At 46.9% G+C, this 13,854-nt stretch overlaps 1 protein-coding gene across 2 annotated transcripts in view; it reads left to right on the top strand.

The window, feature by feature from the left end:
- The first annotated feature begins 2,770 nt into the window (after window positions 1-2,770).
- Window positions 2,771-13,854, top strand: part of FBXO31 (F-box protein 31) — a 33,137-nt gene continuing 22,053 nt past the window's right edge. For both annotated transcript variants that reach the window (XM_033128165.1, XM_033128164.1), the window contains exon 1: window positions 2,771-3,136. In XM_033128165.1, the coding sequence (XP_032984056.1) occupies window positions 2,788-3,136 (349 nt within the window). In that variant the 5' untranslated portion in view covers window positions 2,771-2,787. The remainder of the gene's footprint in view (window positions 3,137-13,854) is intronic.

Here is a 13,854-nt window from a genome sequence, read left to right as displayed (position 1 = left end):
CAGCAATAACTACTGCTTCAGCAACATTGACCAAAGTGTTCATTTGTATACAGTTTTTTGGCACCCTTGGTATCTGAAGGAAGACAGTTCTGATAAGTGTGGAGGATGGACTGAAAAACCTAGATACAGGGAGGTCAGTTTCGTGTTGTCTTTCAATTGTGTGGACCTGAGATGATCAAAATTTGAACTAAGGCATTATTTTGCACTTTGCACTGTCCCATTCATGGGATTCTGTGGACCAGGGTAGGCAGCCCCCTTTTCTGCTTAGAGATTTCCTCATGGTGGTAGTGGATAGCCAGGAATTTGTGGAGGCTGGGCCCAGGGGAACTGGCAGCGTCACTATTTTATATTTGATTAGCAAAACCCACACTTGACCAGAAACACTGGAGTGGCCCCTCGATTCTTAGCTTCCATTTAGACTGTGGGAAATTCCTCCAGCACTTTTCAGGGCATGGAAGTAGGTCTTGACTAGAAAAGAGTTGGGCCCACCCAATTATAGAGCTGCTTTTTTAACACCCCTGGCCCTCCTCTCTGGAAACAACTAATAACAATTTCTTGTTCTGAGTTATTTAAGGTTAAGCCACTGTCACGAGGTGGCTTTACTAATTCTCTAGAACACACGTGCCCTGGAGCACAGTAAACAAGGTAACTAGGGTACAGCAGTGTTCCGGGAGAGTGGGCTCTTCTCGGTGGGGTGTCCAGGTTCTTGGCGCTTCGAGCAAAGAATTGAATGAGACACAGAAATAAAGTGGTGAAAGAGTAGTTATTAGAAGAGACAGTACACTTCAAAGAAATAGAAGTGGACCTGAGCAGTAGAGAATGGCTCAAGGGCCCAAGGTGACATTATTAGGAGAAAAAGTGCGCTCCAAAGAGTTTGGAGCAGGCTGAGCAAAAGAAGAGGCTCAAAAGGCCCAGACTGGCAGGACATTTTTCTCTAGAATGGGCTGTTCCTTTCTGGGCAGTGGGACCAACTTGATCGACATCTGTGATTGACAAGAGGCTATTACCTCATCTTTTTAGACTGTGCAGGTGTGAGTGGCCGGTTTAATCTAGTTGGGTACCTTGTACCCATTTGTTTACAATGAAAAGGAGAATTTTGGACAGAGAGCGGAAGTCTTTTGGGTGGTAATGCAGAGACCCGATGCCTGTATCTAACTGCCTGCCTGGTTTTCCCCTTGAGAGACGTGATCCCCATAAAATCTCTATGGGAAATTGAGGGACAGAAGGTCTGTGTTTCTGTATCTGCTACCTGCTGGGCAGGGGTGTAGAGCTGTCCCTACCTATTGGGGGATTCACGGAACTCTTGCCCTATCTGACCTCAGATGAGGACAGGGTGTCGAGATCCGAGATCCGCCTGGCTTCTTTGGTTGGGGCTGGCAATCTTGCTGGGGTGTCCTCTGTGTCGCCAAGGCCCCGGAATGAGGAAAAATAGATTTTAATTAATAAATCCGTTAGCTCTGTAGAGCCTGTGGCCATTCAACCAGTCATTCAGGTGGCATCTGGGTCCAGGAGCTGGGCCCAGAATGGGTTGGACAGAACATTAGGTTTCAGTGATTACAATCAACAAGTACACTGGCCTGGGGGGTCCGGAATGGCTTGGGGGATGTTGGGACGTCCCAGGCTTTTAAGTGGTTACCTGAGAGACATTCCGTGATTCAGGCTAGGAGCGATCTTTAGTGTAGGATTCAGCAACTGATGAGAAGAGTAATCAAAGCCAGGGGCTAAGGAGCTAAGAAACTAGGGAAAGGGAGACTTAAAATTTCTAAAGTGAGGGAGGCTTAAAACTTTTGTAGTGCGGGAGCTCTCCCATATCCACAAGATCACGGCAGATGACAGGATTCATCTCCTCGCACGATCTCCCCTTTTCACTGCAAGAAGGGCAGAAATAAGTGAATGTCAGTTTTTAGGTAAAAGAAAGCTGATAGGCACAATTCAGGGTTCTATTTGGCTCACCTACGTAGTTTAGAGGGCTGTAACAGTTTGCTTCGCTCCACCCACCTAAACAATGGCTTTTCTGCGAAGCAATCCAGGGGCTCGGCCCTGGAGCCTTCCTCCGAAGGTTCACGGAGGGTGTCCTTGGGAAATCCAGGGGGCCAGTCCTGGCGGCCGTCCTCAGGGGGATGTCCTGGGAGAGGTTCTGGGGAGCTGTCCTCGGGGCCGTCCTTGGCGGGGGGGTTCCTCACAGATGGTCCTGGAGTGATTCATGGGGCAGGTCCTCCGGCAAGTCCTGGGCTGCGGGTGGTTTCCAGGGCGGTTCTGGGGGGTGGTCTTTCGGGCCTTCCTGGGAGAGGTTTGGGTGGGGGTGTCCTTAGGGGCCATCCACGGGGCAGCAGATGCACCCGAAGGCGTCCCAGGGTGCGGGGCGACTGCCATGAGCCCCATACTCTGGACGGTGGTGAGTTCCGCCCTCACACGCCCCACGGAGTCGTTTTGTTGCCCACACACACCTCCTCAGTCGGGAAGGAGCGGCAGTCCAGTGTTTGTGACATTCTTTTCCCGTCCTCGGTCTGGAAGCGGGACTGGAAGCCCGCAGATCTCAGGCGGGCGGAGACCAGGGCCGCCCCGGGATTCCCCCGGCTGGCGGAGAGGGTCCTGCTGATCCCCTCTCCCCAGAGGGCGGGGCTTCCCAGGACGAGCCCTCCGTACCTTCCTCCTGGTGGGCGGGGCCGGGCCGGGCCGGGCCGGGCCGGGCCGGCGGCGTGGGGGCGTGGCTCTGGTGGGGCGGGGCTGGCTAACGGCTGCGCGTGCGCAAGTCGCGGCGGCGCGGCGGCTGTCACTCGGGCTGGCATGGCGGTGTGCGCTCGCCTCTGCGGCGTGGGCCCGTCGCGGGGATGCCGGCGCCGCCAGCAGCGCCGGGGCCCAGCCGAGACGGCGGCGGCCGACAGCGAGCCGGACACGGACCCAGAGGAGGAGTGCATCGAGGCGGGTGCGGTGGCGCTGTGCGGGGCGGAGGGCGGCCGGGGCGCGGGCCCCTCGTCGCCCCCGCGCTGCTCGCTGCTGGAGCTGCCGCCCGAGCTGCTGGTGGAGATCTTCGCCTCGCTGCCCGGCACCGACCTGCCTAGCCTGGCCCAGGTCTGCACCAAGTTCCGGCGCATCCTGCTCACCGACACCATCTGGAGACGGCGCTGCCGCGAGGGTGAGTGCACCGTAGTGGGGGTCCGGGCCTGGGAGGGGGCTCTGGCCTGGAGGGGGCTTTGGACGGTGGTCCGGGCAGTGGGGGTCCGGGCCGCGGAGGGGAGTCGGAGGTCTGCAAGGGGCCTGGACAGGGACCTGCCATAGGTCGGTTGCCCAATGGGCAGGGTCCTGGCTAGGCGGGTGTTTCTGGCCTGAAAAGGACTCGGGGTCTCAGGTCCCCATGGCCCCTGGACGGGAACCTGCCACAGATCAGGGACTCCAGGGGGCGGACCCAGCTGGGCGGGGGCCCCGCCACAGATTCGGGGCGCGGCGTCCGGGCGAGGTGGAGTTTCTGGTGGGCATTGGGGTGCTCAGAGAGGGGTAAGGGGTCCCCCAGCTGCGGGGACAGGATGCCTCGAAGCCAAGGGGAGTGATTCGAACTGGGGCGGGGTGTCCCTGTGTGTGCGAGACCCTGGAGGTTTAGGTCAGAGACTTAGCTGACCTCTGTGGGCGCCCTCCCCCTTCCCAGCCCTGAGGATGAGGCTTTGGGGAAGCTGAGGAGAGCAATGAGGGTGAGCTTGAGTAGTTAGGGAGCAGAGGGGGCCGAGTGTTTGGAGGATCTCTTGAGGGGACGACCAGATCTGTGGACAGTTGGGTGGAGCAGGGCAGTGCTGCAGGCGTTGCTGTCACCCTCAGAGATGCTGGTGGCAGTAGTGAGGGCAGTGAGTAGTTTTATAACAAATCCCTGGAGGAGTTATTTACTTAATCCAGAGTGCAAGCCTCTCTGGTTTAAACGTTGACAGATCTCTGATGTTCAATAAGCTCTCATATTTTGGTAAATAGGATAGGTAAGAAACAATCTGAACAACGCAGAACAGCAGAAGGATGAAAATAAGAATCATCAGAGAGCCCTACAATCAAAGATAAGCCACCCTTAAAATTTTAGGAAACATCTCTCCATACACACATGTAGAGTCATGGACACGTTTTTACTTAAATGGGATCATACCATATATATTCTTTTAGAGATAGCTTAATATAAAAGAGCTTCATACTACTCCACAGCATACATATGCCACAGACTAGTCCCTTACTGGTCGATTTCTAAGTTTGCAATTTTTTCTTGTCATAAACAGTGCTATCAAGACTGCCTTTGTACATTTCGTAGGACTTTATGAGACTTAAATGTACCTTTTAGAACTTCTAAGATTACCATCTTAGTGTGCACTTCCTGAGGTGGCGTTGTGCACGTTGATAACACCTTAGATACCCATTGCCAAGCTGTTGGAATTTGTACCATAAGCCTCCCCTACCAGGGGATCAGCCAGTCATCTCTGCTGTAAAGCTCAATGGCCAGTACTTTGGATTTGTAATCAGCAGGGCAGGCTCTGTGTATCTGCTGAGATTGTGGACATGCTGCTTCACCTCCCAAGTGTTAGTGGGAAGGGCTGTCCCACAGGGTTAAATGAGATGATGGGTCTAAGCCCTCACCCTTTCAATGGTAGGTGTTTAGTTATCATGCTTCTTTGCCATTTTTATATCACCTCTTGGGAATTCCCTATTTGTGTGTGTGTGTGTGTGTGTGTGTGTGTGTGTGTGTCTTTTTCTCTTAGGGAGTCTATTTTTGTCTTACAAATTTTAAGCACTTTTTAAATATTAACAGTATTAACCTTTTGTCATTTTTGTGGCAAATAAATTTCTTTTGACTTTTTTTTTTAAAAGATTTTATTGGGGAAGGGGAACAGGACTTTATTGGGGAACAGTATGTATTTCCAGGACTTTATTGGGGAACAGTGTGTTTTTCCCTGGACCCATCAACTCCAAGTCAAATTGTCCTTTCAGTCTTACTGAGGAGGGCGTAGCTCAGCTCCAAGTTCAGTTGCTGTTGTTCAATCTTAGTTGCAGGGGGTGCAGCCCACCATCCCTTGCGGGACTCGAACTGGCAACCTTGTGGTTGAGAGCATGTGCTCCAACCGACTGAGCCATACGGCTGCCTCGGAGCTCAGTGGCAGCTTATTTGTCTTCATTCTAGTTGCGAAGGGTGCAGCCCGCTGGCTCATGTGGAAATCAAACTGGCAACCCTGTTGCCCAGACCTCAAGCACTAGTCAACTGAGCCACCCATCCACCCCTCTTTTGACATTTTAAAATAGAGGCAAAGAAAGTTCCAGTTTCTCTGTGATTTCCCTTTGCTTTGTTTTGCATTTTGTACACCTGTAAGACCCAGGTTGATCACAGATGTTCCATTGTGCTTTGAGGAGTTTCTCCATCAGTCAGCCAAAGCTGTGTGGCGGTCTCTGGGGAACTGTAAGGTCTATAGCTAGCTCAGCTCTAGGAATGGAGGGTAATAGAAGACTTTTGTGTAAACAGAAAACTCAAAGGCATGCCACAGAGTAAAATTAACTGGAGTTATAGCTCAGGGTAAATTCTGAGAATTTCTAACGGAAATATAAAAAGTCCAGATGAAGATGTAGAAAGAAGTTGAGGAGCAGATGTGGAAGACTCTTCACTCCTTCTTTTCCCGCTGCTACATTTCTCCGTTCAGGTTTCCTGGGACAGTAGACACCGTGATGGTGGAATCCAGGCATCTTGTTTACCGAGGTGGCCTAACGTGCTAGGGGAATTTTCATTTTGAGAAATTAAAAAAATGAAAGATAAATATAATAAAACTTGGCATATTCCTAATAAATACCCCCAATAAATAACTGTTAAGTCTTGTCATATTTGCTTTTGGTTCTTCTACTGGTTTTTAAAGAAAACATCTCAGCTAACACTCACGTCCCTTCTGATCATCACTGTCCTTCCCACTCCAAGAAGCAGCCGCTGTCGTGGATTTAGTTTACTTGTATATACATATACCTGTATACGTCCCCCAATATATAGCATTGTTTGGTGGTGATTTAATTTTTCGAAATATATCTTACTGTAAGTATTGTACATCTGCTTTGCTCCTGTCAACTCGTGTTTTTAAGTTCTGTCCATGTCAATAAAGTCTGGTTCAGTCTTTTTAAATGTTATATGGTGGTTCATAATTTGAAGGCCACACTTTTGTTCTTTTGCTTATGTTTATTTTTTTCATTATACCCAGTGTGAAAGTGAACAATCTCATGTGTGTTTCCTTGGATACAGATAGTTTGAAAATTTCTCCAAGGAATAATCCAGGAATGGTGTTGCTGTGCAATAGGCTTGGAGATTTGCAGCCCACCATCCCTTGCGGGAGTCGAACCGGCAACCTTGTGGTTGAGAGCCCGCGCTCCAACCAACTGAGCCATCCAGGAGGCAGCTCAGCTCAAGGTGCCGTGTTCAATGTTAGTTGCAGGGGGTGGAGCCCACCATCCCTTGCGGGACTCAAGGAATTGAACTGACAACCTTGTGGTTGAGAGCCCACTGGCCCATGTGGGAATCGAGCCGGCAGCCTTCGGAGTTAGGAGCACGGAGCTCCAACCGCCTGAGCCACCTGGCCGGCCCTACATTTTTAACTTGGGTGTAAGTAATCATCCCACGGTTATGCAGATGGTCAACAGTTAGGTCTTCAGTTTCACTAGTTCATTCTTGTAACTTTAATTTCCAGCTCACCTCCCATGTGGTATTCATAGGGTCTTGTGGAGTTAGTGTAATTGTGATTGGATTATATGTAAGAATAGTTGTTTCTGAGACAATTCTAGTCCTATTTCTCTGAGCCCTAAAACTTCATCTTTTCTGAACATTTGATTATAGTGGATGTTAATAAGGCCAAATTCAAGACCATGTACCTAAAAACCAAAACCCTCCCAGCCTTGGTGAGCAGGAGGCAGGATCTCAGGCTGATGGAGGAGGTGGGTCCTCCTACCTATCAGGTTTCCTGGAACAGAGCTTCCAGATTCAGCCCTGACATGGGTATAATGGTGGCTTCATTTTTTTCAGTGTCTTGGGAGGGTGAGTGAGACTAACTAGTGAATTTGCATGTTTACTTTCTGTATTTTGATAATTGGATTTTTCCAGAACAAAAAAACCATGGAAAAATGGGAGTGGGAAAGAGGATACCATACATCTGCGTTACTGCTTCAGAGAATTTTGGGCCATGATTGATTTCCAGGGTGCAGACAAGGCATTCATGTTTAAGAGCGCTTCTTAAAATGATCGGATGATTTTGGGGCAAGGGGGAGGTACACTAGAAATTTAAAATGTGGTTGCTTTTCATAATGTTTGGTGAGAAGCTCACAATTTCCAGTGTCCTGGCAATAATAAATTAGCAGTAATTAGTTATTTTTATAGAACTTTGGCCTTTCTAGCCCCATACATGTTGGAGCTGTGGAATGAAATATTTTCTAGTGGTAGTTCTCTGGGCAGTTGAAAGGAAATTGCTATTGAGAAGCCAAATATGTGTTCCTGGTTTTGGTGCCAGTATATAACAAATAGGTGATATTTTTCCCTCTTATAAGAAACCAAACCAAATCCAGACTCACGGGCAGGAGCGGATAGAGGGAGGGTAAATACTTTTTGATGCATCATTCCTTTGGCTACAGTCCTCCTGCAGTTACTTGCATGTGGGGCTATAAATAAGTCATCATTTCTCAGAGTACCCAGGGTGGAAGCCAAGTATGTTGTTTTGCCTTTGACCCTGACGGGGCTTTTTTGGTTAATACCTCGCCATTTAGTTGGTGAATTTTCAAATGCCAGCCAATTTTGACACTGTTCATTTATGCGATACATCGTGAAATCTAGGTAAGACTAATGAGTTGAGAAAATTCAGTTCTAAATCAAAATGTTCTAAATCAAAATGTTCAATTAATAACAGAAGATAAATTTAAAAACAAAGGAAATATTCATACATGTATTTTTCCATTCCACACTGAACTCTAAATATTTAGTCACAAAGATTGTATATTATTCAGCTCTTTGCCTGCCAGGGTCAGGTTTTGAATGAATAATATATTATTTTGCCACGTCTTTCCTCGATGGTAAGTGTTTCAATGACACGTGGAATAATATTTGTGTAATATTTTGATCAGTTGTAAGTCTAAAGTGGGTTTAAATTCCATTATAATTAGAAATATCTTTTTCCCATAATGTGCAATCTTTATGACAGAAATGGGAAATTAAAAACCAATATTTTGATGGAATCTAAAGAAAAGAATAAATGAATGAACTAATCAGAAACAGTCTCAGAGATAGAGGAAAAACTGAGGGTTGCTAGATGGGGGCGGGGGCTAAGGATAAGAGGGAAGGTGAGGGGATTAGAAAGCACAGTTGGTAACCACAAGATTGCCACGGGGATACAGAAGTTTAGGGTGTAATCAATAATGTTGTAAAGATTGTGTAGGGTATCCAACGGGCCACTTGTCTCATTATGGAGACCACCTCAGGAATGATGTAGAGGCCTGATCACTACACTGGACACCAGAAGCTGAAGCTGAACAGTAATGAATGTCAACTACAATTTTATATAGTTGCAAGAAGCGGAGTACAGCATTAGGAATAGAGACAGTGGAAATGTAATGGCTGTGTGCGATGTCAGAGGGGTAGTAGATTGGGGGAGGGAGGTTATCACTGTGTGAGGGATATAAATGATAAATGTCTAATCTAACTATTACATTGTTTTGTGCACCTGAAACTAATAAAAAACCAGTATCTTGTTTCACATGCAGAAGAAAATGGTATTTCTGTTCTGTTTGATATGCTGATGCAAAATATGAGAAATGTGGCTTTTGTTAAATATGGCTGAAATTGGAAGGGCCATTTCGGGAAGAGGTGAAATGGGCAAGCTGTTGTTTGTAAGGTTGGCTTGAGGACAATTTTTTGATTCCTGTTAAGCAGATGTTTCTTTTTCTTTTTTTTTTTTTTTTAAGGCAGATGTTTCTTGAGCCCACCAGTTTTGGTGGTGGGGTAGGCGGGTCAGCAATTGGATAAACAAGCTGACCAGGTCAGAGAAACACCTGTGTCAACCAGGAGAACAGGAAGCCAGTCCATTTCCTGGACATACAACAGAATCTCAAAACTGTAGGGAAAATCTTTATTCTTTTTTTCTGCTTTGCTAATTGAAAGAACTACAGTTCTCTGTATTTTTGCAGGTTGAATCTCATATGCTGCTTTATAGAAAAACATAGTCCTTTCAATGAGCAAACTAGAAAAGGATAAAGGAAAACGATGCCTTTTAGGGGAACATTTTTAAGACTTCCCTTTTTTTTTTTTTTTAAACCTTAAAAAAGCGAGCTGGAAAGTGAATCTGGTACCCAGAAACATTGAGTAAAGATTTCCCCCTGGCCCTATTTAACTGGGCAGACACTGGTGCCTTGCCAAAAAGAATTGAATGGTTGTTAGAGGTCCAGGCACTGCCATTTTTTCTGTTTCACTGTATTTATAAAATGGTTACGTAATGCATTTGAGGATCTGGGTTTGTCTCTCTGGTGGGCATGCAAATACAAGGACATCTTTTGGCCTTTGGAGAGGAATAAGTGTCCCCCCAAAAAACCAGCCCCTTTCAGATCTCTTGGGTTTCAAACTCATGAGTCAGCATCTGTTGCAGTGATGCCATCACTGTCCACCCAGTGGCGACGGAGAGTAAAACCGGGATCACCAGGCCTGCTTGTATAGTATTAGTGGGGGAATAGGGAAGTGGCTGGGATGTTAGAAAAGGACCAGAGTGAGATGATTGCAAAGTCGGACTCACGGGACTTCTCTCCTGGTCTTACAATGGGTGCTGAGACAGAGCGGGTGTGCTCGCACTCAGGAAGAACAGCTGTCTGGGATAGCAGCTGGGTTTTAGATGGAGTGGGTCTCCCTTGGCCAGGGGGTTCCTTCGTGGGAGCCGGATGGGGGTTAGAGTCCTCTAGCTGGAAGAACAATGCTTCTCAAGCTTCCTGTTGGCACCTAGACTGTTCGTCTTTGCAGGGATGGAACTGGTTGGGAATATCACATTGATGATGTAGGTGGTTTCACCTATCCTCGGGAACATTTGTTTAGCATCCTAAATGTTCTAGGTATTTACAGGAGACGCCTATGGGCTGTGTCCAGGTTTCGGTGTTTTACATTGTTTCCCATCCTAAGATGAGCAGGCTGCAGAGGATTTTTCTAGATCTGTTACATTACTATTATTATTATTTTAAAGGCATTTGATGCACTTACAGTAATAACTGAGTAAAACAGCCACTGGAGAACACACAGGGATTTGAAATCAGGGCTCTGTTGTTGCGCAGTGTTTTTGGATATTCCCTCAGAGCAGCTGTGTCAGGAAACCTAGGCGGGGGCTGGATGCCTGACTCCTCCCCCCAGCCTGGTGGCGGTCCCCTCCCACCAGCTCCCCGTCCCACTGCCCTTGACTTCTTTTTTAGCAGGAAGTAAAAGCTTTAACCGTATTCCACTAAGGGTTACAATTATCTCCTAATTTAATGCAAACAAAAATGCAGTCTTTCGAATCAATACCACCTTCTAGTTTTATGTAGAAAACTGAGTTTACAGCAGATAGGAAACAAGCTAGCAGCGTTTCTTCAGTCCACACTCCACCCTTTCTCCCTGGCTCCCTCCTGCTTGCCAGGTGCCAAGTTCGGGTTGCGCCCTCCTTTCCTCCTGCCTCTGTCTTACCTGGTGGTTCAGTGGCCTCCTCACTGCACCGCCCCCCCCACCTGCGTTTCCAGGTGCATCTCCGCTGGCTCCACCCACAGATTAATAGTGGCTCTACAGGCCCTGTCTGTGCTGCTTTTCTTCCTACGACTCTTCAGTGCTTCTGTGTTGCCTGTGGACTCCTGTCTCTGACGTTCAGGTCCCTCCAGGATCAGAAGAGAACCTCCCTTTCCAAACTTACCTTGTGTGCCCACCAGCTTGCTTCAGATAGTGCCTTAGCACCATGCCTTTCCAACGTGGCAGCGCTCCTTCCTGAGCGCTGTTTCTTGGGACAAGGAGACTAAATCCCCTCTAATTGCAGTTTCCCAATATCGAAGCAGTGCCCAGAGTAATGACCTTAATTTCTGTGTCCCCTTCTGTTTCGATGCAAAGTGTGTGCATATCTCAGTCACACTGGCATAGGTACCATCTCCATTACTCCGTTGTCTCTTCTGGGGAAGGAGCCTCAGGAAGCCTGTTGGGTGCCTGTTGGGCTCTCCTGTGGGGGTGAGAGAGTAGAAAAGAGAGAAAACTCTGTTCACCCGTTCCCACGCATAGAGACTGAGCAGCTTCTGTGCATTTTCAGAAATGTGCTGTGGGGGCAGAGATGTTTTGCCAAGTCCCATCACATGGGACTGGCCTCGTTGACAGGAAATGAGCGATGAGAGGTTGGCAGCCCCTGGCAATTAGATGCAGCTTCAGTGTTGACTTGACTCAGGCCAAACCACTGAGCTGTTGTTTTCCTCTCGGCAAACCATCTTTTAAATCGCCTTTTGGAAAATTTCTGGTTGGAATATTTGAAGTGGCAATTTAATTTTTTTAATTGTAGAAACATATACAAAAAATTTACCATTTGCACCATTTTTAGGTGTATAGTCGAGTGGCTTTAAGTACATTTACGTTGTTGGGCAACCATTACCGTCGTCCATCTCCATAGCTCTTTTCATCTTCCCAAACTGAAACTCTGTCCCCATTAAACACTGACTCGCCGTTTTCCCTTCCCCAATCCCTGGCAAGCCCCATTTTCTTTTCTGTCTCTATGAATTAGACTCCTCTAGGGGCCTTATGTAAATGGAATCATACAGTATTTGTCCTTTGTGTCTGGCTTATCTCGCTCAGCATAATATTCTCAAGGTTCGTCCATGTTGTAGCACATGTCAGGATTTCCTTCCTTTTAAAGACTGAATAATATTCCATTGTATGGATGGATCACATTTTGCTTATACATTTGTTCATCAGTGGATACTTGGGTTGCTTCCACCTTTTGGCTGCTGTGAATAATGCCGCTATGAACATGGGTGTACACATATCGCTTCAAGTCCCAGCTTTCAATTCTCTTGGGTGTGTACCCAGAAGTAGAATAATGGCTGGACCATATGGTAATTCTGTGTTTAATTTTTTGAGGAACTAACAGACTGTTTTCCAGAGTGTGACCATTTAGTGTTCTTAATTTCTCAAGTCCAGTTCACCCATTTTTTCCTCAGCCTTCCCAACTTTTTAATACTTTGTTACCATCTTGGGAGTGGGCATTTTCAAAAACGAATTTCATAAATTACCTATGTGCTAGGTTAGCAAGGAAACTTTTTGAATCGACAGCCTGCAACACCAAATCCCATACTTAAAGAACAGCCATAGGCAGCATGGATTGGTGTGCTAACTTTTAATCATCTCAGATCGGGTCTGTGCCGAAGGATGGAGTTAGCACTTGTTAGTTTTTCTGGAAGGAAGGACACACGGTGCTGGCAAGTACACTGGCCTTAAAGCTATTTTCAGGGCATTTTCCCTTGATGACTTATGGGAAGGTTTAAAGAACAATCAGAGGATGTCAAGTTGTTCTTGGCTGCTCTTAAAAAAAAAAAAAAAAGATTTTTCCATCATGTGGAAAAATACCGGACATTTCTTATAGGAACAGTATCGTCAGAATGACATTATTCTACTTTGGTGAATTTATTGTGATCTTTTGGGAACATTAAGAAAAGCCCACTAAGGATTGCTGTATTCATTAGCACTAACTCCATCATAACTCTGCTTTTCTTCTGATTGTTAATGGCATTTTTGTGGGCGCTTTATCTGGTTGTGCAAATTCACCTTCTCCATGACATTAGCAATACCATTTGTTGACAGAGTATACAGAGATTTATGATGTGGCCATCCTAGCTAAAAACCTTGGAACCAACCACTCAGAAGTCCAAGTGATTGAGAGGCAGTGGTTATGTCTAGCAGGTTAGAGTATGCATTGGACTGAGATACAGAAATCATAAACCAAGTCACCAGACTTCAACAGTCTGAGCACGGAGGAATGCCCAAGGAACAATCTCGATGCCTTGCAAAAGGCCTGCAGGTGCCATCAGCAACAAGAGCGCAAATGGATGCATTTTCAGGTCTTGCCCTGTATGTAACCATTGCCCTGCAGTACTAACACATGCTAAATCAGTGTGCATTTCAAAGGAGAAGACCCCACACCCACCCCCCGCCCTGCAAGCTAACTGCCATGTCACCAAGGAAGAAGGAGGCTCATCCATGGCTGCTTCATGCACTGGCGGCACGCTGAAACCGAGAAAAGGAGTTGGCCTTTCAGAACCACACAGAAAACAAACCAAAGCACCCCGGGCTTACTACACGGAAACAATTTTGAAGTTCATCGTTTGTACAAAAGAAGAACAAAGTGTGTTGTTGGAGAGCTGGACAGAGTAGTGACAACGACTGGTGGTATTTGGGGAGCCACTTGGCCATCACAGAGCCACAGGAAAGTGTGAAGACCATTTAACAGAGAGCAGAGCTTGTCTCAGTGAGAGCGGGGTAGACCCGGTGTTCCAGTTTGTTCTGTCGACCTGGGGTGGTCTGCAGGGATTTTGACAAACTGGTCTCCCACATGGCTGCTAACTCATGTTTCATGCCCTCATTATTTTATCCCCGCCCCAGATTCACAAACAGTATATTCGTGATCGTCGTTCCTCACAAGTTCTTATAACTTGCGTAATTCTTTGGAATGGAATCCACATTATTCTTGACAGAAGGATAAAGCAGATATAGTTTTTTTTTCCCTGAGAAAGAGTAAGGCCATGGTTTTAGGTCTTTCACTTCACGACTGTTCGTCAACAGTGGCAGCAGGGAAAAGCAGGGCCCCTGGGCAGGCCTGTTCAGAGGGGTTTGCAGAGGACTAA

The sequence above is a fragment of the Rhinolophus ferrumequinum genome, chromosome 15 (assembly GCF_004115265.2).
Source record: "Rhinolophus ferrumequinum isolate MPI-CBG mRhiFer1 chromosome 15, mRhiFer1_v1.p, whole genome shotgun sequence".
NCBI lineage: Eukaryota > Metazoa > Chordata > Mammalia > Chiroptera > Rhinolophidae > Rhinolophus > Rhinolophus ferrumequinum.
The sequence above is the reverse complement of the archived record's forward strand: the minus strand, read 5'-3'. Positions and strand labels throughout refer to the sequence as shown.